At 38.0% G+C, this 25726-nt stretch overlaps 1 protein-coding gene across 1 annotated transcript; it reads right to left on the bottom strand.

The window, feature by feature from the left end:
* On the bottom strand, positions 1-25285 carry nox4 (NADPH oxidase 4). Its single transcript, XM_077722566.1, has 18 exons — positions 25097-25285; positions 24921-25016; positions 19226-19336; positions 17885-17969; positions 13830-13927; positions 12246-12273; positions 12097-12169; positions 11080-11160; positions 10827-10986; positions 8790-8954; positions 8613-8675; positions 8087-8147; positions 6471-6552; positions 5312-5431; positions 5103-5211; positions 2883-2951; positions 1128-1228; positions 1-1055 (listed from the first exon to the last, which is right to left on the bottom strand). Exons 1-18 carry the CDS (start codon positions 25151-25153, stop codon positions 935-937), a joined length of 1680 nt encoding a protein of 559 aa, XP_077578692.1. The 5' UTR covers positions 25154-25285; the 3' UTR covers positions 1-934.
* Between the last annotated feature and the right edge of the window lie 441 nt (positions 25286-25726).

Raw genomic sequence — 25726 nt, 5'->3', positions numbered from 1 at the left:
TTATTTTTAATGTTGTATGAACCAGAAGTAGTTTCACTGGCATTAACTTTTGGCGAGGTAAAGGCCATGTGACCACAAAACTGAAGGAGAAAAAAAATATTAAATTATTAGAATTAAAAGTAATCATTAATTAACTACTTGATAAAGGAAGTTGTTTTGGCTCCGCGGACATCAACTTTTGGCGAGGTGAGGTTGGTATGAAATATAGTTTAAATAATTTGTGTGTGTGTGTGTTTGATTCCTGCTGATAATTTTTGGACTTTATTCAGGTGACAGTTTTAAATAAGTAGATTTTCTGCTGGTGGTGTAACTTGACATTTTTTCAATCCAAAAACTGCCGCAGGTAAAAAATGCTTGAGAGGGTCGCCGAAACTAATACAGCATTTTCAATCCTACCCCAGAACTTGAAATTAAAAAAGCTTTAATAATAATATCAATTAATAAACACTATTGAAATCAGTACTTCTTTCTTTTGCCATTATGTTACGTTACTCGCCTGTCTAAAGCCACCATGTACTTTTTCCCCCACATGTACAAAATTATTTTGATATACATATCAAGTGTAAAAAAAAAAAACAAATTAAATTAGATCCTATCATAGCCTGATTGAACGATATTTCTTCATATTGTCAACACTGTTCTCCTGAGTGATTGATTATCTTCCCTTTATGTTACGCTCATCAAAATGTCATTGTGGCGGTCACATGTCTATTCAATCCCTCCATAATCCAAAGCAAAATCCAAAGGAAATTTCCAAAATGAAGGACCTTCATTGTGGTTCATAATGAGAGTTCAGAAAATAATCCCAGTACAGAAACTTCTGTTTGGCCTTTCTGACAGTCTCTTGTAAAAATGGCTATATTCCATATAGCCAATGGAATTGCCATGTCTAGATGCAACTCAAATCAGATAGGCTCTTCTCAATGAAGCCCGATCATCTGAAGGACTCTTTGTTAAATTCAAAAGTTGTTCCAGGGAATTGAGACGAGTTACAAAGCCTGTGAAGTGTCCTAGAAATGCCTTTTGGTCCACAGCAAAAGACTCCCACTCGCTTACTGAAAAGTAACAAGAAGACAAGGTGATTGTTTTAAGCATGCTATTAAGGAGTGATAATTTTTCCTACTCACTGCTTGTTTGTCCTTCCAATGTCCTCCAATATTAACTCCCACTTGGGTCGTCCCACCTGTAGCCGCGACGCAAGTGGATGGTACTTATCCTCAGATATGTGCTTATGAAAAAAGTAAATGAATATCAGTAGGTACATCTTGGTTCATATTCAAGTGTTTATACAAGCTACAAGCTAGGATGATAAAGTATGTATATATATATATATATATATATATATATATATATATATATATATATATATATATATATATATATATATATATATATATATATATATATATATATATATATATATATATATATATATATATATATATATATATATATATATATATATATATATATAGATATAGATATAGATATAGATATAGATATATATATATAGATATAGATATATATATAGATATATATATATATATATATATATATATATATATATATATATATATATATATATATATATATATATATATATATATATATATATATATATATATATATATATATATATATATATATATATATATATATATATATATATATATATATATATATATATATATACATATATACATATATACATATACATATATATATATATATATATATATATATATATATATATATATATATATATATATATATATATACATATATATATATATATATATATATATATATATATATATATATATATATATATATATATACATATATACACATACATATATACACATACATATATACACATACATATATACACATACATATATATACACATACACATACACATACATATACACATACATATACACATACACATACATATACATATACATATACATATACATATACATATACATATACATATACATATACATATACATATACATACACATACACATATACATATACATATACACATACACATACACATACACATACAAATACACATACACATACATATACACATATATACACACATATATATATATATATATATATATATATATATATATATATATATATATATATATATATATATATATATATATATATATATATATATATATATATATATATATATATATATATATATATATATATATATATATATAAAAATATATAAAAAAATATATATAAATATATATAAAAATATATATATACTCTATATCAGTGGCCAGCCAATCGCATGGGACAAGAACATGCAAACTCCACACATGGACCAACTTAGATTTGAACCCAGGACCCCACAGCCGTGAGGCAGACACACTAACCATTTGCTCCACGGGGCCGCCCCGTTATTATATTTTGAAAATATTGTCGCGGATGCATTGATTCTCACTTTAGAACAGGTGGTCTCACAACTATTCCATAAAGGACCGCAGTGGGTGCGGGTTTTCATTCCAACCCAGAAAGAGGACACCTACTCACCAATTGGGTGTCCTACAAGTGCAATCAGCAGATTGCAATCAGGTGCTTGTTGTTTATTGCAGAAATCTCATTGGTCAAAGTGTCTGTGCTGGATCAGTTGGAACAATAACGAGCACCCATCATTTTTAAATGGTTTGGTTGGCAGTTGTGTGTGGACCATCGAACGAGTTGGAGAATTTACATACAAAGTACTGCTCTACTTACGAAATTTTCAAGTTACAAAAAAGTTCTGGAACCAATTAATTTCGTAAGTAGAGGTAGGTCTGTATATTTAAATGTGTTATGTGTGTGTCTGTGTATATAGTAAGTGGGTTGCTTACTTGTAGGTTGTCCGCCTTACTGAGGTACAGTTTCAAGTTAAAGTAGTCAGGCCTGTTTTCATGCCATAACTAAAGGACGAGAAAAAGGGACAATTTACACGTTTATTTACCAAGAGACATTTATAATACCTTGTGTTATATCCATCACCCACCATAAGGTGGCGGTACTGTCATGACTGATATGTTCCCTCAATAGAAACTGTGGTCCACAGGAAAATAGTGGCAGTGGTCAAGTTTCATTTTTAAACAGGCCGATACGGATCCGATTTACAACAATAGTTGTTTTTGAATCACCTATTTTATATTAGGATTTTTGAAAATGGTTCATGACCAATGCTCGCTGCAAAATCCAAAGCTTTAATAACTCCATGAGTGTGCTCAAAGAAAGATTTTTAAAGAGGAGTAAACATTTGTATAGTTGTTTGATTGTACACTTCATGGGGAGATAGGAACTCCAAGTATTTTTATACATGCGATTTTTTTTTTTTACGTGTTTATAATACGTGTTTTATACGCATGTATGTTTTAATATACAGGGAGTACTCGAGTTTCAATGACTTTGACCTGCAACATTTTGACTTTACGACGCCTGTGCTACGACTGCCATTTAGGCGCCATCATTTTTGATTCACTAGTGCATAGTGCTTGTTTGTGTGTCGGATGGATCTTTGCCATTATCGCATTATCGGCCCAAAGAAAAAAGAGCCAGGTCGGCACAAGATACGATACATATAAAAAACTGCATCCGTTAACAGTACATATGAAATATAAACAGAAAAAAAGGACTAAAGTAACATACTCATCACTCATCATTAAAGTAAAACATATAAAGTACAAAGTAAAGTAAAAAGGAATGTGTTAAGAAATATTAAAATGTAATTTGAAAAAAAGATAGAAGGGCTGTAAAACACGAAAAACAAATAAAAGTGGACAGAGCTACAACCAATGGCTTCCACGTGACGGTGCCACCTTGGGGTAATAAATAAATAAATAAAATGAAAAATTGGACAACGTCGGCGGGCCGGATTAAAAAGCCTAACGGGCCGTATATGGCCCACGGGCCGTAGTTTGTCTGGTCTAGTATGTGTGATCGTTTGTCTTCAACCTACACAATGGACTATAAATGGAAATTAACCCTCGGCTACAATCTTACATATATGTTCATTATTATGTGCTATCCCTTATTAAATAAATCAAAGCAAAATCATGGAAAAATATAGCACATAAATGGAAACGTGATTATCTCAAGTGACATGATCAGCAGTAAAGTCATTAGAACGAGCATGACAAGTGATTAGGACAGATGTGTAAAATAAAATAACATTTAAGTTGAATTTGTGCATATTCTAATGGCATTTATGAAGATGTTTTGAACATGCAACCTCCATACAGGTGTACCGACCTGTATTTAAAACCACGACCCCAGAGCTGTGAGGCCAACGCGCTAACCACTCAGACCCTGGCCAAACTAAAAATTTCTACAAATTATCTTTAAGTAAATTTAAATTTTAATGGTAAAATGGGACTAGCGCTGATATTTGTTTATGTTGCCAGGGTAGGAACATAACTCATCCATAACTCGAGGACTCCTTGTAAACTTCACTTTTAAGACCCGGAAAACTTTCAGTAACCTGTCTAAAAATAAACATGGGCAAGTCCAAACAGCTTGGGGCAAGTATTGGACAAGACTGTCTACAAAGGAATTGAACTACCGTATTTTCACGACTATAAGGCGCACCGCATTATAAGGCGCACCCTCAATGAATGACATTTTTCCATATATAAGGCGCACTGTATTATAAGGCGCATTGTCTATTTTGGAGAAAATTTAAGTGCGCCTTATAGTCGTGAATATACAGTAATTGCTATTGACTTCCAGGTATGTAGCATTCACTACAGTCACCTCTAGAGCCGGCCATTGTTGATGTTTTGGATTTTTTTGTATAAAATCTTGCAGTGGGGGAGGAGCTATATGATGCATATTTAACAGTATTGTTTCAGTTCAGGCGTTTGTGTTTTTTTAATATCCAACAGTGGTGGTTTTTGGTTTTTGGTTTTCTGTTTTTTCCATATATAAGGCACATTGGATTATAAAGCTCACTGTCTATTTTGGAGAAAATTTAAGACTTTTAAGTGTGCCTTATAGTCGTGAAAATACGGTACTTAACTGCCTCTTATGGTGGACCAATGAGTTTCATTAGAAAGTGAAAGGGAACCAACCTTATGATGGAGAGCACAGAGTAGCTCTGCGAACCAGTAGAAGGACTGGAGCTCCCTGCAGACCCACACAAAGTATAACCTCTTTAACCTGAACCTCTTCCACTCGTCACTGGGTCAACAATGGGCAGGAGAGACAAGCACAACAATCAAAATGACAGATGAACCAAATCTGTAGCATTCAGGTGATTTAGTCAGAGGAACACACTCACAGCAGAGCATTTAGGATGCAGGCGAACGGCGTGACACCTATTCCACCAGCAACACAAAGGCTGACATCGTAGTTGAAAACCTCCTCTGAAGCACTTCCAAACGGACCATCAACATAAAGCCTGAACATACACAATATGAATGTACAACACAAGTGAACACACTCACAATTAATTGGACTTCCTATTCGTGGGTTAAGTACACATGCTCAGATAAACAGCCTGTGTCCAAAATTCTACTTTGCTTCGACACAATCCTTACTTCTGCAACAGGTGTTAAACAGTTGGTAAAAAAAAACAATAAAATACATTATTATAACTAGAAAATGCCATATTTAAAGAAATCACTTTCTGTAGATTTTTGGTAATGTCCTCTTTAATTTGGGGGCATCTTTTGGTCACTTCCTTGTTTACTCACTGTCTGACAAATCAATTTTAAATGGGAGAGGTGAATGAACGTTTATTGGCCTGCAAGAAATTATGAAAATATCTTTGAATATAGCCTACAAAAGCATCTTAAATCTAGCCTACATTCTGATTTTATTTCTCATCTTTTACACTAAATGGAGCTAGCACCCACACATTCATACCTAGGGACAATAAAGAGAGTTCAACCAGCCTATCATGTCTGTTTTTAAAATGTGGGAGGACCCAGAGAAAAAACCACTCAAGCCCAGGGTGAAAATGCAAACTCCACACAGGAGGATTGACCTGGGATTGAACTCAGAATCTTAGAACTGTGAAAACTACACAGTAACCACTCATCTACCGTGCCGCTTGCCGTTCATTACCTGACTTTTGGAAATAAACAAAAACATCTTTTCCTCAACTATAAACATTGGGCAAAACCAAAACTTGCAAGGCATCCCCGCACTAATGCAAATTAAATTAAAAAGAAAGTATTTGGCATTGAATGAGTTAACTGTGCTGCTAGATTCATTTCCTCTGTCTTTGTATGTATGACTCTCATACACTCGGAACAGGAAGCCAGTGGTGTCAGAGGGTCACTGGTCAGGTCAGGCCAGTGATTTTAAGCTTTCATGAGAAATTATCTGTCAAATTCAACTTGTTCTCTCCCCCGCTCACACACACACACATACACACACACACACACACAAACACACACACACATAACACACACACACAACACACACATACATACTTGGGGTATCTCCTCTGATGCACCACAGGGAGTATGTCCAAGTCTCTCCTCATGTCAGGAAGCAACAGCTGCCTGAAGCGCTCTGAGGAGGATAATGGGAAAATAATTATTTTGATCCCCATATAAACATAAAGACTAAATATTGAAATGTAACAATGCATATAAAAACAATGCCATGATTTGGAAGTAGTAATCTGCAGTATTTTTTTAATATCATATGTTTCTCGTGTGTTTTCTTATGCGGTACTTTGATATCATTGAGGCCCATTCAACAAACAGCCAATGCAAGCAAACTGACTTCCCCTCTCGTGTTCTCAAAGCAAGATTGCATGTGGAAACAACACAAGTTTGCATTCGTCACAGTCTCCCAAAGGAAACAGCCTTGTCCCAGGTACTATATATATATATATATATATATATATATATATATATATATATATATATATATATATATATAAAACGAGCAATTAAACTACCATATTTTGTGCACTATAAAGCACAACTAAAAGAGTGTTTTTAAAAGCAGCCTTGTAATTCAATGTGCCTTATATATGAATGATTGTTGGTCAATCATTGCATGAAAATTCCCTATAGCTCAGCTCCATCTAGTCTATGTATAACTCAATAAGCTGGACAACCATGCACACTCACATCCATACCAAGGGGCAATTTGGAGTGTCCAATCACACGTACCATGCATGTTGTTGGAATGTGGGAAGAAACCAGAATACCCGGAGGAAACCCACGCAATGCCGAGGAGAACTTGCAAACTGAACACAGGTGGGATATGACCTGGATTAGAACCCAGAGCTGTGAGGCCGACGCACTAAACATTCACTCTACCGGCCCACTGGATACATTCAATCATTCATTTTTGGAACTGCTTATCCTCACTAGGGTCATTGGGGGTGCTTTGGTCTATCCCAACTAACTATGGGCACCAGGCAGAGTACACTCTGAATCGGTGGCCAGCCAAAAAGGAGACGAGCAATCATTCATGCTCACACATACCAATTTAAAGTGTTCAACCAGTCTACCCTGCATGTTTTGGGATGTGGGAGGAAACCAGAGTACCAGAGGTTTTCCCTATACACAACTTTGTTTAAAAGAGCTGTGAGAACTAAAACAAATAGTTTTTCATTCATTCCATTCATTCATTTTCTGAACCGCTTTATCCTCATTAGTGTTGCAGAAAACCACTTTTTTTTATTCTTTCCAATGTACACAGTGAGAGGCCAGCTAAATTTCATGCATTCATTTACTGATGCGCTTGGCCAATTGCAGGGCACGAGGAGATGGACAATCATTCATGGTCACACTCATAACTAGGGGCAATTTAGAGTGTACCAGCCTACCCGGCGTGTTTTTGAAATGTGGGAGGGAACTGGAGTACCAAGAGAAAACCCACGCAATATGGTGAGAACATGCAAACTCCACACAGGAGGGTTCAAAACCCAGGACCCCAGAACTGTATAAACACAAAATTATCATTCTTTATGGAAATAATGCGTATCTTCCACATTGAAAAAAAGGCCAGGCATATCAGCAAAATAAGCACTAATCTCAAAAGTGTGCTTATGTGGGGTGTGTCTACATTGCATGTATTGTATACTCACCAGTCCAGTCTCCCACTACCCGAAGATGGACACCAAATGTTTCCTTGTTTGCTGTAGGACACTGCAAAGTTACAAAGGAGTCAGTGAATATTACGAAAGAACAAAGAAAGACGCACAAATATAGTGTTGTCACAAATTCTAAATTGGTCGGTAGACCTATGAAAAATAAAATTAAAAACGTATGCAATAGTTCTCCGACGCAACGTTTTTCGTTTTTTCCAATATTCCTGACAGATGCTGGCCTTAGGGGCTTGTCTGCTCCTTGTCAAAGTAATTCTCTCTACCATCGTACACCAGTCAAGTGCAATGTGTGTTTCGGAAAACCCTAACAATAATCTGGGAGTCTCAATGACACGAATTTGTTGCTGTCAATCACTTACAGTTTACAGCAAAGCATTCTATTTTTTTTTCAAAATAAGACGCTATGGCAACATACCTAAGTGAGAACATAGGCGTACTTGTGTGTCTTTAAAAAGTCACATGTCAGGAATGTGTTGGAAGAAGCTTTAGTTGTCTGCATCCTTACCGCCGTGAGCGTGAAAGGATGGTTCTCAAATGATGAGACATCGGGACAGTTGAGAACAATATACTGCAAGTTCAGATAGATAGACAAAAAATGGGGAATTGCCATTAGATGAAAACCAGAGGAAATGGATAAACTGAGATTTTAAACATTTGGAGAGCTAAAAAAAATTCACCTTACCTGCCCTGGGCGAGCTTTAAAATTCTTCTTGAGCATTCGTAACTCAATGACATTACACGGATGCCTGATGACACTAACAATGGTAACCGGATTACTGCTCCGGATGTAGCGATACAGACGCTCCGCACAGTACAGACACAGAGGACCAGACACCCACAGCCATGTCTATGCGCACATGCAGAGTAGACATGTGTCAGTTATCCAGAAAGGCTATTGTTAGGTCACCCATATACTTTTGTGCATTGCAAAAATCTCAAGGCACATAACCAGCTGAAAATCTTCAAATTCCATGTACCGTATTTTCACGACTATAAGGCGCACCGCATTATAAGGCACACCCCCAATGAATGACATTTTCCATATATAAAGCGCACCATATTATAAGGTGCACTGTATTATAAGGCGCACTGTATTATAAGGTGCACTGTATTATAAGGCGCACTGTATTATAAGGCGCACTGTATTATAAGGCGCACTGTATTATAAGGCGCACTGTATTATAAGGCGCACTGTATTATAAGGCCCACTGTCTATTTTGGAGACGATTTAAGACTTTTAAGTGCGCCTTATAGTCGTGAAAATACGGTAATTGCTATTGACTTTCGCCACTGCGCTGATGGACTATGTATAGACACATGTATCAGACAAATGTATATGTAAAGTTTATGGTGTGGGAACAATAATACAGATATGAAATGGGGAAAAAGAGAATTCAAAATTCATATTTATAGTATTTCACTGGCCACTAAGGGGGAATGTTAAAATTAAAAATAGTAAAGAGGGTTTTAAAAGTCCAAATATTATTTATGATAACACCATATAAACACTGTCCCTACATTGCAGTTATTCCCCTATTGAAGTAGGCGTCAGAAACTTTTACTGTGACAAAGAAGGTACCGTGTTTTTAGGACTATAAGGCGCACCCTCAATGAATTACATTTTTTCCATATATAAGGCGCACTGTATTATAAAGTGCACTGTATTATAAGGCGCACTGTATTATAAGGCGCATTGTATTATAAGGCACACTGCATTATAAGGCGCACTGTATTATAAGGCGCACTGTATTATAAGGCACACTGCATTGTAAGGCGCACTGTCTATTTTGGAGAAAATTTAAGACTTTTAAGTGTGCCTTATAGTCGTGAAAATATGGTAATTGCTATTGACTTCCAGGTATGAAGCACTCACTACACAGTCACCTCTAGAGCCAGCCATTGTTGATGTTTTGGATTTTTTTTGTATAAAATCTTGCAGTGGGGGAGGAGCTATATGATGGAAGATTTTGTAAACTAAGATGGCATCTGCATATTTAACAGTATTGTTTCAGTTCAGGCGTTTTTGTTTTTTTAATATCCGACAGTGGTGGTTTTTCGTTTTTGGTTTTCTGTTTTTTTCCATATATAAGGCGCACTGGATTATAAGGCGCACTGTCTATTTTGGAGAAAGTTTAAGACTTTTAAGTGCGCCTTATAGTCGTGAAAACACGGTATATCAAAGAAAATCATAGAAATAACTTTATAGTACCATTAAAAAGTATTAAAAAAAACAATGGGGATCTTTTAGTTTATATAGTTTATGTATTTATGTATATATTTTTGAATTATCATGTTTCAGTGTCAACATTTTAAACAGTGCAAATTCATCTCTAAAATCACTTCATGATGAATTTGCCTTTCCATCAACCAATGAAACAGCTGTTGTCCAAATTCAAATGCCAACAAGGATGGATGACATATGTGAAAACAATGTGTATACTGTCACCAATTCTTACTTTTAGCGTTTACCTGTTGCTAGCTAATTGCTCACAGCTCCTCTGAAGCCTGAGGAAGTTTTAAGAGTGATTTTATGGAGCAAGCTGACTTGTTGCTTAACGACCATGTGCAAACACATAATCACACACAGGAGGAAGTACATTCACAAGCACAGACCTTGATGTAAAAAAAAAAAAAGATGGCTGCCCCTCCCCTAAAGCCCCGCACCTCTAATAAACAGGGTTCACTCCCTCCACCACACTTGACACACACAAACACAGACCTGGGGGCAATGAGGCTGGAAGTGAGCCTCTGCCCTGCATCGTATCCGCTCTTCCTTACGTTGCTCCAGCTCCTCCTCTTTCTGCTCTGGGCTGCTGTTATTGGCTTGCAGGCACCCTGGGGGATGGTCCCCTATGTTGGTCTGATATTTTAGCGCACCTCTTCTCGAGAGATGCATTGATGATTAGTTAGTTTTACATAATCACATTACATCAAATCTATTTTTGAAAGGTCCGAAACTAATCGATACTTACCCGACCATGTGTACCATAAGGATGATGTAGAAGATAATGAAGAGGTTGTGTGTGTACCAGAATATTTCATAGTTGTATATTCTGAAATAAATACAAACAGAAATGATCCAATTTCAGATTTAATCTTTGAGATGGTGGAAGTGCATTGAATAACAATTGTTGTATTTTGTAAGATGGTGGTGGTACTCTGAGGGGTCAATAAGCCACAATGAAAAAAAGAACCAAAGGATCAAAAGAAGAAAACGAGTTGAGTTTGTTCACAAGCAGACGTGACGACTTCCATCTTAAAGCCTGAGTAAGCAAAACATCAGGGGTCAATATTAGAGGGGTCATTACACACAATGACCCCTAGGCCCATAAACACTACAGACAATGAACTATTTCAAACCTTCATGTCCCCGCTTTGAATTCATCTTCTTTAGAAACTTTAGAAACCACTGTTCTTTTATCCTTACACACTGTCAGTTTAAGTCACGATTACAAAGTTCTTTATTCACATTGCAAAAAGGCACCCACTATGATTTCATCACTGCATTTCAAAAGGTTTTTATTACCGAGCAGAAAATGTTTTTTTTGTTTAATTTATACACTATAATTTAGATTTTAGTCAAGGTTTGACCAAGAATTTCAATTTAGAATAAAACTAAGGCAGTACACTAAAAACAGTGGAGGGATCTAGATGAATTTAACATGTTTGTGTGGCATCATTCCAAAAGCTTTATCCACTTATCCGGACCCTTATCTGTACTTTTAAGTCATCTGCAAATTCCTCTTAACCCTTTTTCGTTTGCTGAAGGCAGCAAAAAGAATATACACTGATACACCCACACAAAGCGAGTGACCCACTGTGACCTGGTTAATGACAGCGGCGTGAGTAAAACACTTAGTAGAGATTTGCTCTATAGCAGACGACTGTTCTCATTTACCCTCGTGCAGTGTGAGTCATCAGCCACAGCACAGCTGGATGTGGAGTGTTTTTTAAAAGAAAAGGTTTCATGTTGCGATGTGATCACTTACCGTACACAGTAAGACGAAGATGTGAACATCAGAAAAAGGATGACAACCAATAGAACACCAGTGATTCCTGGAACTAAAATGCAAACAAACACCCAATTAAGGCTTTTCAGAGAAGTTACAAATGTGACATGATGAAAAGGTAGACATACCTGTGGTCAGAATGATTAACTTTGGGTCCTGTGGAAACAGTCAGTCAAAATATGTAAATAATATTTAGAAAAACGTATTTGTTCATTCATTTTCTGTACCGCTTATACTCACAAGGGTAAGAGGGGGTGAAAGAGCCTATCCCAGCCAACGATGGGCAAAAGGCAGAGGACAACCTGAGTTCGTGGTGCGCCAACCGCAGGCCACAAGGAAATATAGTCTTCCCTCGATTTTGGCGACTTCACTTCCTCGTGATTTTATTATGCTATTAATTTTTACTTTTTTTTTTAAAATTTTTGAATGTTTTTTTTATTTTTGAATGTTTTTTTTATTTTTGAATGTTTTTTTATTTTTGAAAGTTTTTTTTTATTTTTGAATTTTTTTTTTCAACGTTTTTTTTACTTTTTAATGTTTTTTTTATTTTCAATGTATTTTATTTTTTAATGTATTTTTTTAATGTTTTTTTTATTTTTTTAATTGTTTTTTTTCAAGTTCATAAAAATTTGAAAATTAATGATGAAACTTGTGGGCAGAAGCCAGCCTTGCTACTAGGACTAGGCACGAAAGAAAAAAAAGTGTAGTTATAATAGGGGTTCGGCCATCTACTTTAAAACATTTCTGGGAAATTCCAATATCAGCTCCGCAACCACGAAGCTCTCGTAGTCCGCTGAGCGAGCTCTATTATTGATTTAGGACCACGGTGTCCGCCGTAAGGTCGCCCAGGCTTTCATTTCTGAAAAAAATCCACCTTACCCGTGGCTTTCTGCCATCCAGTTTGCCGAACAAGCGCTATTTTCAAATAAGCGCCACGGCGTCAGCTGTAGCGTCGCACATGGCTCGCATTTCTGAACAAAAAGAGGCTAACGACCATTTAGAAAAGCCCTATTTTTGTATAAAAATGACCTCCCGCTGCCGGCCATTTTTTTTCTTGATGTGACAGTCCCATCTTCCACCATTTTCTTAGTGGCAAACAGAAGACAGGCTATCTTCCACTAGGGAAATGTCTTTCGCTTACGAGTTTTAGCATGAATTTTGACAATTTTATGAACAATTTGTTTTATACTTAATGTAAAAAACGCAATGTACTGAGGCCGCAAATGTTGAAGCCGCAAAGTGTCGAAAAGTCTTCTGTTCTCATTTAATTTGATACTTTGCCCCATGCTTGATTCCTAATCCTGTTGTTATTTTGTTATGCCTTTAGTCATTTTCTGTTCATTTAAGAGAAATTTAAAAAAAGGTGAAAAGGAGAAAGACCACCCGATGGTGGAGTGGCTCTTCCGCCTGACTCTGGTGAGGGCTATCTGGGTTCGATTCCCACTGGGTGGCAGCGTCAATGTGAGAGTGAGTGGTTGTCTGTCTCTAGCTGCCTTACGACGACTGGTTTAGGGTGTAATCTGCCTTTTGCCTGAAGACAGCTGGGTTAGGCTCCAGCAACCGTCACAACCCTTTCAAGGATGCGCGGTATGGAAGATGAATGAATGAGTGTAAAAGGAGAAAGTGTGGCTGAGGCCATCTTTTTCATCACATATTGTGGCAATTAGTGTTGTAACAAAAATAGTGGTGTGCAGATTATTTTAGTTCCTTACCTCTCCTTTGTAGCGAGCAAAGTTAAGAGAGGGAAAGTCTTCAGAGTACCGATTACTGAAGTTGACAACGTTCACCAAGTGGGCAGAAACATGGACAACTAGAAAGAAAATATAGATAAGGTTAATCATGAAGAACGTTTGCAATGGCGTAGTCGCAAAGTCAGTGCGGGTACAGAGAGTGTCTTTGCTTTATAAAAATACACCCACCTACGCATACACAGATAACTTAAAAGTTAAAATGAAGTCGTCTCAGATATGAAAACACACTTGTCTTTGTCCATTCAGCACAGAGTCAGCAAAACATTCTCCTGACTCACTCAAACACAATCACATACAGACGCCACGATTCCCTGACATCACGTCCTAACCACGCAGCCGTTGAACAGCTGATGGTATTAGAGGGCGTAATCCTGAGACACAAGGGTCTTTTTTTTCCTGAAACATACATCCTCTCCCACGACCCCCTCCCCCACACTTCCTTGGTGTATGGTTCCTCGCTCATGTTTCACCCTCCTTTTCCTTCTCATTGTCTTTTGTCTCACAACTTTGGAATTTGTCTATAAGAACGCAAGAATTTTGCCTTTAGGGAGTTCTGTGTGTTTACGTATGTGTTCAAGCGCACGTGTATGTAATTGAAGTATAGAAAGCTGAGATGATTTAGATATGATGCTATTTTGAACAGAAAGTCTGTTTTTTTTTTTTTTGCTTCAAAATTGGATTTAAATGGGAAAAATAACTAATGGAGCAACGTAAACAAATTGACGCACAGTAAAATCAGTTAACCTCAGTAAACAATAACATTAAGATGGCTGGGAATATGCTGCCGCAGAAAATCAAAGAACAAACTGTTCTATAAGTTCAGAAAATCAAGGAACAAATTGTTCTAGGAGTTCTGAAGGTGTTTATAGAAGTGTGGAATTGCATTAGACTCTACATTACAGGATAACAGCCTTTTGGGGGGGATTTTCAATATAAATATTAATAGTAAACTTCAATGCACTGTCCAAGGGAGTCCAGGATGACAATGGAGGTGTCCATGGTGAGGTATAACAATGGTGTAACATTCCCAGACTGAAACAACTACCATTACCTAAAGCCAGCAGGAGACACTTTTCGCACCTTGGTGATGGAATGCTATCCTTGAATTGCATTGATACACACATTTAGTGGATAAAATATTGTAAACTCGTTGTAACATAACCAGACATTACACTGGGCAATCCACTTTAACTGCTACATCTGTTTTTAACTTCTTAATATTGACCTCCTTCCAGTTATCACAAAAATTTCAAATATTTATGTGGCAGCAGACCATGGTGAACGATGACATAGATAGTGTTACAGAACCTGTTTTAAGAAATTAGTTGCAGGAATTCCCTGTGCACTTATGGGTTTGATTCTATACTGAGTCCAGATTTTATTAGGAGGAACTATAACTGCCCGACTTTTGGTCCAGTAAATATACTGCAATAGCTCCACATAACCATGCATCATTATCCAAGTATCATGTTGTGATATCCTTTATCTGTGACCTGGTCATGTACGCTTTTGTTATGTCCAAATGGTCTATACACCAGTCTATTTACACATCGGCAAGGACCACCTTAGTCCTCTGATTATTGGGTTATTACATTTATTAAAGGTGTTTGAAAAAGAAATCTGCAATATATCGCGATATTATGTTGCACAATTCTCATATTGCTTCAAAAACTGTCTGAATTTATCTGTTGGTGGAAATAAACCATCCACTAGTTGGCAGAACACAGACATCATGTCTTGCATTCTGTCAAAATAATTGCACAAAGGAGTATGCTATAAGCTGGGTTGACCAATGCACGAGGATGATGGTTTTCAACTCAATTCCCATATTAAATTTTACTACCGTATTTTCACGACTATAAGGCGCACTTAAAAGTCTTAAATTTTCTCCAAAATAGACAGTGCGCCTTATAATCCAGTGCGCCTTATATTTGGAAAAAACAGAAAACCAAAAACGAAAAACCACCACTGTCGGATATTAAAAAAACACAAACGCCTGAAGTGAAACAATACTGTTAAATATGCAGATGCCATCTTAGTTTACAAAATCTTCCATCATATAGCTCCTCCCCCACTGCAAGATTTTATACAAAAAAAATCAACAATGCACAAAACATCAACAATGGCTGGCTCTAGAGGTGACTGTGTAGTGAGTGCTTCATACCTAGAAGTCAATAGCATTTGAAGTCAATAGCATTTACCGTATTTTCACGACTATAAGGCGCACTTAAAAGTCTTAAATTTTCTCCAAAATAGACAAGGCGCCTTATAATACAGTGCGCCTTATAATACAGTGCACTTTATAATACAGTGCGCCTTATATATGGAAAAAAATGTCATTCATTGAGGGTGCGCCGTATAATGCGTTGCGCCTTATAGTCCTGAAAACACGGTACCTTCTTTGCCACAGTAAGTTTCTGACGCCTACTTCAATAGGGGAATATCTGCGATGTAGGGACAGTGTTTATATCGTGTTATTATAAATAATACTTTTAAAACCCTCTTTACTATTTTTAATTTTAACATTTTCCCTTAATGCCCAGTGAAATACTATAAATCTGAATTTTGAATTCCCTTTTCCCCCCCATTTCATATCTGTATTATTGTTCCCACACCATAAACTTTTCATATACATTTGTCTTATACATTTGTCCGCGATAGCCCATCAGCGCAGTGGCGAAGAATTACTGTACATCTATTCAAGATGTAGACAGTAAAACTCAAACAAAACAAGTGTTCTACCTCATTTGAATAGGTTATTTTTGTGGTTCTTCATATACCTGGAATGATAAAGCTCATATTTTGAAGTTAAAAAAAGGGCTACATGTTGTTTAAATATAAAACAACATACATTTTGTTTTTTTTTTCCAAAGTGATATACAAAAATCTCAATAATTGCCTTAAAGTAACAGGATTAATCATGATCAAATAGAATTGTGACCTGTGAATCGTGATAAAAAATCGCCAGATGTGTAGCATTATACACCCCTCGTAGTTACCGAAGTAAAATAAAAAACTAAAATAGTTTTATAAAAATAAGAAAAAAATCCCAAAGTAAAACAATTTCATAAAAGTAAGTGATTTATTGTTAAAATTCATTTTAGTAATTGTAATTGTGTGGCTTAATGGAAAGTAGCCTGTTACCATTTGGAGTTGCTCTGGTATTTTCTATTGTTAAATGGCTTTACAACACTTGATCTTACTCCAGATATTCATTATTTTTTGGATAACTATTTACGTCCACGCGTCTGACTTCGGTGAGGGCAGGCGTGGACTCGATTCCCGCTGGTGCCGGTATGATTGCGAGAGCGGATGGTCGTTTGTCTCTATGTATGCCCTATGGCTGACTGGCGACCAGTTTAGGGTCCAGCAACCCCTGCAACCCTTTCGAAGATGCGCGGTATAGAAGATGGATGAATGAATGAACAAATGAATGGGCTATATCAACCAATTTTCTACTGCACCGTACTTGTTAAACTGAGCACTACCCGCCTAAGAAAACTGTGAAACTCCCGCCACATTGAACACATCAGTCTAAATAAGATTAGAATAACCATTACAAGAGACCAAGGTAACAAACTATTCTATCCTGCAAGCGTTTAAAAATTCTAATCCTTTTGCAATTGCAATTTTAACTTTGGAAAGCCTAATAGTATTGGTAGGTCTTTGCCTCAAGGTATCTTAATTAAAGAGTGGGGAAAACACAGTACATACAGTAGGTTATCTAAAGCAAAGCGTGAAATAAAAATGGTTATTAAGCAGAGTGCGTCAGATTGATTGAAAAAAAACATTACCAAAAGAAAACCAATCTACCTAATTGTATCTGGAAAAAAAGCAACTAAAAAAGTTCCCTTGATGTCATGGAAGAAGAATCACAAGAACACAGTCTGAAATGTGAGAACACACACGAAACCAAATGGAGGGCATGCAGCTGGTATTGCAAAATTAGTGTTCTAGCATGCATAAAGAAACACATACACAGTTAGATATAATTCTTTTGATTTTAGTATATTTACCAGAGAATATACATATGGCAACCCCACAGGCCACATGGAAGGTTTTGCTCTTGTCTAGTAGTCGACGAGTTTTTCTGCTTGATACCTTGAGTGGGAGATGAATGAAAGACAGCACTAAGTTTAAGTGAGCATGGCCTGTCAGGGACATTAATTCAAGATTACATACACTGCAGAAACGTTCTGAAAAACACACTACCAAAAAGCTTTTATGCATAATACTGAAATAAATGTCATTCAAAACACAACTAAAATGCTCTCATACCACGTAAAATGTTCTTACATACCACTGAAACACTACCAAACACTATACTGATATTCATACATAGTTCTGTATCCTTTATTAGATTTTTATCATTATGTTTGTGTGAATGAATTCAGGAGTTTCTGAATGTTTCATTGGTTTGTAAAAACAAAAAAGATTGAAGGATTGCACTCGTATGCATATAAAAAGATTGAAGGATTGCACTCGTATGCATATGCTTTCCTTTCGAATAAAAAATGTCAGTATTTTACAAGGAACTTGTTCATCAAAGTATTTCACTTCGGTCATGCCTGCCCAAGAACCTGAAAATAGATTTACCGAATAGTAAAATATCCAATTGGCAAGTAAATATCTTCCATTGGTAGTATTTTCAAATAAATAAGGGTCCAGAATAGGGGTCGGCGATAAGGCAGAAAGATCAGATGATTTTCTTATCTTTTTTAATAAATTATGATTGGAATTTTATCAATATTTTTTATATTGTTTAATTTTTTACTAATGTACACATTACTGACCATTTTCCTCCTTTAAGACATATTTAAAATGTAGTCCCAAAAGAAAAAGCACATTGTAGGCTAAATAAACTTTCTGAACAGGTTTCAATTGAAATAAAGCAATTCTGATCAAAATACACAAAGAATGTAAATACTAAAAACAATGAACAACAACATATGACACTTGGGTAACATAAAAACTAAATACACTAAATTAAATTTGGAGTTGCCCAAGAACCAGGTGTGCTTGTCAAAAGAGCCAGATATGGCTCATGAGCCGTACATTCCCGAACCAAAAGACACAAATTAACGATTTTTCAATTTTATGAGATTGTCAAAAACCTAAAATTGTCATATTGCCCATCAATAGTTGAGAAAGATTTTAAAATCATTGAATTATATTTTCATTTACATTTATACATGTTGCAACATAGTATACATTGTATACATAGTACCATCAAAGGTATCCCTGCGTATATGTTGCAGCACCTGAACTGGGCATTATGCAGTCAGAATTTAAACAAATTGTCAAAACCTCTAAAACCAGCACTTGAATGTTAAGTCATCAAATAAGACGTTTCCTACCATGTGTGTTCCTCGAACAAACGTAAGCAGAGATCGGCACATGGGCAACAGCACCAAGCTGCAATTCAAGTTCAGCACGGATGCAGAGGCCCTGCTGAAGCACAAACCAAGCTGGAAAAAAAAACACAAACACACACAGTAAGGTTCATGTGCAGTGATTACAGACAGACTTCGGAGAGACACAGTGGATAGTTTAGTGGATGTGTGGATTAGATTCATTGAAGCACAGGATCACCTGACCTAACTATTTCAAGAGTCACACGAAGGACGTCAACTGTGTAATGTGGCCATTCAGCCACTGATCAGTAATTAGGGCTAGTTTAAGCCAACCCTTGGTTGTGCTTTGACATCGATTTTCAGTAAGCCTGCATGTTTATGGGCATGCTTTTCATTGACTATAGCTCAGCCTTCAACACTATAATACCGGACATTCTGGCTGACAAACTCTCTCACCTTGGACTATCCTCTTCCTTCTGCTACTGTATTAAGAACCAATTAACCAACCGTCCACAAACTGTTAGACTTGGTCCCCACCTTCCTTCCTCCATTACACTGAGCACTGGCTCCCCTCAAGTCTGTGTACTGAGTCCTCTTCTGTACTCCCTGTACACATACAACCATACATCAACCCACCAGTCTAACTCCATCATCAAATTTGCCAATGACACCACTGTGGTCAGACTCATCTCAGGAGACGTTGAGTCGGCCTACAGAGATGAGGTCTTCGTGGTGTCTGGTGAACAATCTCACACTAAACACCACGAAAACTAAAGAAATAATCCTGGACATTCGCAAACGCAGCACAGGTCTGGCCCCACTCCTCATAAATGGAATATGCATAGACAGGGTCCAGTCCTATAAATTCCTGGGGGTCCACGTTACTCACAAACAAGCTCTCCTGGTCTACCAACGCCACAGCAGTGGTGAAGAAGGAACAGAAGCAACTCCATTTCCTGTGGGTACTCAGGAGGAACAACTTGGACACTAAGCTTCTGGTAACCTTCTATAGAGCCACTGTGGAGAGCATCCTGGAATACTGCATTACAGTGTGGTACGCTGGAAGCACGGCTGCAGACAGAAAGGCCATGCAAAGGGTGATCAACACTGCCCAGAAGATCATCGGCTGCTCTCTGTCCTCACTGGATGACATTGCCAGCCCTCGCTACCTCAGCAGAACCAGGAACATTGTCAGGGACCAATACCACCCTGGTCACAACCTGTTCCAGCTGCTGCCCTCTGGCAGGCACTACTGGTCTCACAAAGCACGGACAAATAGACTTAAGGACAGTTTTTTTCCAACACCCATCAGGACTGTGAACTTGCGTTAGCACGACACAATCCCTTCTGTGCAATAACTTCGGGGTGTGCAATAACAATGTGCAATATCTTAGACCAGTGGTTTTCAAAGTGGGCGGTACCGCCCCCCGGGGGGTGGTGTGAACTTTCAGGGGGGCGCTGACGAATAAACAGGCGAATGGGGGGCGTTGAAATAGTGAAGGGGGCGATGGAGCAATTACAGTAAAATGTGACGTTGGTGTTTGTAGAAAGACCGGAAAAATTGATTGTCTGTAATAAAAAGTCGACAAAAAAACAAGCTTTATTGAAACAAGAAACGTTGTCTGCTCGAGCGCTCACGAGCAGCGCGCATATACCGTATATCACTAATTGTCGCGAGTTTATCGTCGATGCAGGCGACTGGGGAAACCACCACCATCCAGTCAGCCGCAGAGGAGCACACAATAGCGCGCCGGCAACGCTTAACCACAGACGTATGCGCACAGCGACCGGCTTAATGCATCAGCTATCAATTTTTATGATTCGAGGTGAAGAATAAATGATAACCATTTTTGTTTATTAAAATTGTTTTTTTTAGTCTTCAAACTGTTTGTGATTGAAGAATCAACCAATTCTTGTGACATTTAGCAATATAGTCGTTCTAGCGTTTGTTGGAAAGGGGTAAAGAGGGGGGCGTTGGCATTTTGGCCCGGCGGTGAAGGGGGCGGTGGCCAAAAAAAGTTTGAAAATCACTGTCTTAGACTATGCAATATTTTAGATTTTAACTAGCCGGGAAGCGACTTTTTATACTTTTATACTACTATTTATGTTTTTTTTTTTTTGTCTTTACTGGGAAAACACACTTTAAAAAGCTTGGAGTAGCACCACCAATTTCGTTATTTGCAGCTGTGTATGATGACAATAAAGGCTTTTGATTTGATTTCTTAGCAGCCTCTGAGTACTCTGCTTGGGCTGTCTCTTCTTATTAAGAGTTACCAGAGAACCAAATGGAGCTCACAGAGGTGCACAGATCAGAGAAGTAAGCCCAACGAGACCAGTCTTTGAAAAAGAACATTTTAGATTAAAAGATGATCCTGAATTTACGTCTATGGGATTGGAACTTTTTTTTTCTTTTATGGTTCCTGATAAAAAGTGATAAAACAAAAAAATGTCAGATGTCTTGTACACCATACAAGTGAATTGGATAAGTTGATTTAAAGGATAAATGTCAAAGAGTGTAGTAGCCAGGGAGTGCTGAATGTCCGATTTGTACACACACGCACACACAAACTTGAGCCCCCTGCCAAGGCATTCTGTCAAAGCCAATGGCATGCCTGTGCTTGCCCCTATCTTGTACTTCCCACCAGTCAGGCTGTACATGAAAAGCTCTCGCACAGTGCTTGCTGCCATATCTTATTTGTTCACCTTCTACACAAAAAATCCTACTTTGATTTTCATTTTATTTTTGTGTTTTAATTTCTAAATTGAGTGTAAAGTGTTGTCCATCTCCGTGTGCAGTGCAATCAGTTGGCTAGCGATTCAGGGTGACCCGAAGTCAGCTGGGATAGGCTCCAGCACCCCCTTCAACCCTTGTGAGGATAAGCGGTTCAGAAAATGAATGAATTAAAGTTTTCTTTAATCTCCCTCAGACAATAAAATATATGATATTTTCTTTACTAAGATTACCATGGGGAGACTACTGGCAGGTCCATGCCTATGCTGAAATAACAACAAACGCTCAAGATTCTAGCACATGTGAAAGTAAAAAATGCCTTTGAAGTCAAAACATAAAAAGGGTGAGACGCTAACATCTGTCATGTGGAACATAAATTGAGCTTAAACTACACCAACTAGACAAACACTATAAGTCACTTCAAACATTTGACCTGACCTGATCCGACAATGTTAGTAGTGCGTCGTTGTCGTATACATCAAAAACACACTGTCATGAACTTGTGACAACAATTACACTAATGCTCACATGGCCTTACAAGCATCAAATTCCAACCTCAGTGTGTGTCTACGTGTGCCCAAGCTTGCCACTCTTTGGTTCGTAATGCACACGCAAACGCACACTCGGATCCATTAGAGATGCAAGCATGACACACAACCCACCACCACAAATCACACTGCAGGTATGTGAATGGGAACTAAACTTAGAGTAATGTGTCAGGCGACAAATGCATGCTCATAGCACTCATAACCAGAAAGATTAGCAAAATTCCCTGCAATAAGGAGTGTGCAGACAAAAAAAAAAAACAATAGTCCACTCATCTTGGATTTGTTATCATTCCAAACTAGGGTATTTGAAAACTATCTGGGTTTGATCTGGGATGAGATTTAAATTCACAAAACTTCTTCCTCAAACTGAGTACTGCATTATATATCTTATGCGGGGTATACAAGTGACAAACCAGGCGGTGCTCGGACGTTTGGTCGCTGGTCTTTTGGCCGCCGCTCTTTGGTCCCTGTTGGTCAACGTTAGGGTTATGGTTGTCAAATGTACTTAGATATTAAACCCTAACCTTAACCCTAATCCTAACCCTAATGGGGACCAAAGGATCGGCGACCAAAAGACCGGCGACCAAAAGACTAGCGACCAAACGTCCGGTCACAAATTAGGCAGGCACCAAACTCCATTTTGAAATCAAAATCATACAAATTGAATGATGTTTTTGAGGGATTATTGTGAATCCTTAGCCTTCGGTGACGGTTTCATTTATGTAATCTTTTAATTCATTAAAAGGTGGCCCGGTGGACCAGTGGTTAGTCTCTTGGCCTCAGGGCTCTGGGATCCTGAGTTCAAATCCAGGTCATGTCCATCTGTGCGGATTTTATGTTTTCCCCGATCTACGTGGGTTGTCTCCAGGTACTCCGGTTTCCTCCCGCATTCCAAAAAACATGCATGGTCAGGTAATTGGACACTCTGAATTGCCCTAAGATATTGTTGTGAGTGTGCATGGTTGTCCGTCTCCTTGTGCCCTGCCATCGGCTGGCCACTGCCTGTGGCCCAAAGACAGATGGGATTGGCTCCAGCACCCCTCACAAGCTTAATGAGGATGAAGCGGTTTAGAAAATGAGGTGAGATAAGAAATAGTCAATAATGTTTTTCTTTTTATGGGGGGTACTGAAGCCTATCCTAGCTAACTATGACCTAAATTGATGGCCAGCCAAGCAGCAAGCACAAGGAGAGCAAACTCCTTTCACACTCACACCTAGAAGAACTTTTAAGTGTTCAGCAAGCCTAGCATGAATTTTTAGAGAAAACCCACACAAGTCAGTGGAGAACATCCAAACTCCACACAGTGAGGACACACCTGGGATCGAACACTCGACCCCAGAACCGTGAAGCTGAGAGGTTAACCACTCTTCTACCGGATCCACACACAAAAGAAATGTTGTTTAGTGTTGGCCATTCTCATGGTATCTGGAGAGTCTGATATTTTTGTAGGTGGTACTTGGTGTCAAATTTGAATGAATGAAATTCCTCATCAAGTTTTTCCAAAGCCACTCATTGGAATCAAGTTGTATTCCCTCTCTATCTTGTTTTTTCTTTACAAAGTGACTTAGCGGCCAACTATTGACCTGGTATGCAAACTGCAGTCTGTTCACACACTCCAGTCCACTTGATAGTCTTCCATCAATCCATTCATATCTTAGTCTTACCGTATTTTCTCGAACAAAAGCCGTATTTTTAACACACAAAAATATGACTGAATCAAGGATACAGCTTATATGCGCACAAGACAGAGCCTTTCTATACTCTTTTTCACTAGATGTCGGCAAATTAACTTTTACTATTTGATGGCTATTTTCTGTTTTGAGGTCGGCAAGTTAACATATAGTATTTGATGGTTATTTTCTGTTTTGAGGTAAGAAAACAACCATTACTGAATGAATTGTTAACTTCCTGATGATATTGACCATAATAATGTGCTTTTGATTCATACAGTATCTCAGAAATACCACATGCAATTATTTTTCTCAAGATTTCCCTTCAAAGTAACACATTTGTACTATTAAAACCATGAATATGGAGGTGAAAATTGTGAATCAGCGGGCGGCATGAACGCGAGAAATTGTAACATTCAACGATTTTAAGGCAATTTTAAGGGTGCGGCTTATACACAGGGGCGTCTTATATGTGGAATACGGTATCTGATTCAGGTTTGCACGCAGGTGGAGTCTTACCAAGAACACTTTACATGAAAGACAGACCGCACACAGGACTGGTCGACAGCCAATCACAGAATACATAGAGACAAACAACCATTCACACTGGCAAAATGGGAAATGAAGTACAACAGTGGCTACATAAAACATAATTTTCTAAACTGATTTTAGGAGATTTAAAAAAAAACAGGAATCTCAGGTAGATAAGGTAAGTAAGTCAAGCCTGTGTGGGAAAAGAAAGGTTTACCCCAAGCATCTTGTAGAGGTAGTAATACTGCTGTCCTCTGGAGTACATCAGGAAAGTTTTGACAAAGAGCCAGGTGTTCGCTCCCAACCACAGCATCTATGCGTACAGAAACACCGTTCACATCTTATCCAAAGTGATCACACTGGGAAAAGTTGACAAAGGTTTTCTCTTCTTACCAGGAGAAAATGTTTTCCTCCCTCGTTGGCGAGCCAGCTCCGTGCCGACACGACCATGATGTCCCCGACCTTCGTGTCAAAGTGGCTGTATCAAGATGTGTGTGGGTGTGTGCATTTGTGTGTGGCCGGGAGAGTGCTCCAGTAAGCTAGCCTGCCAGCCAGACAACTCATTCCCTCGACCCAAGTTGGATAAAACTCCTGCATGAGAGAGTGCAAGAGAGAAAAAAACGAGAGGTGTGGGCGGGGGGTGTAGAGAGAGAGATAGAAAAAGATAGCGAGAGGGAGAGAGAGGGAGAACGCTGATTACTATCAGTATTACTGCTTTTTGGCCACAAGAGGGCGCCAAGTCAATATGCTTCATATCCAGTGAAAATCCTGGATGTCAAGTGGCTAATGTAGAAATTTAAAAGTCCCTTTGTATCATTTTTCTAACCTCTTTATCCTCATTAGAGTCACGGGGGTGTTGGAGCCAATCCAAGCTGTATACGGGCCAGAGGCAGGGGACATCCTGAATCGGTGGCCAGCCAATCGCAGGGTACAAGGAGACAGACAACCGTGGACACTCACACTCATACCTAGGGGCAATTTAGAGTATGCAATCACCCTACCATGCATGTCTTAGGAATGTGG

This window comes from Stigmatopora nigra, chromosome 8 (assembly GCF_051989575.1).
Source record: "Stigmatopora nigra isolate UIUO_SnigA chromosome 8, RoL_Snig_1.1, whole genome shotgun sequence".
Lineage (NCBI taxonomy): Eukaryota > Metazoa > Chordata > Actinopteri > Syngnathiformes > Syngnathidae > Stigmatopora > Stigmatopora nigra.
Note: the sequence above shows the minus strand (reverse complement) of the source record. Positions and strands in the feature narration are given on the sequence as shown.

Coding starts and splice junctions, on each gene's coding strand:
- nox4 (XM_077722566.1), bottom strand. CDS start 25,153: ATGGTCGTGTCGGCACGGAGCTGGCTCGCCAACGAGGGAGGAAAACAT. Junction 6,553..8,086: donor GGTAGTGGGAGACTGGACTG/GTGAGTATACAA, acceptor TATCCTCCTCAG/AGCGCTTCAGGCAGCTGTTG. Junction 5,432..6,470: donor CATCAGAGGAGATACCCCAA/GTATGTATGTGT, acceptor GTGTATGTTCAG/GCTTTATGTTGATGGTCCGT.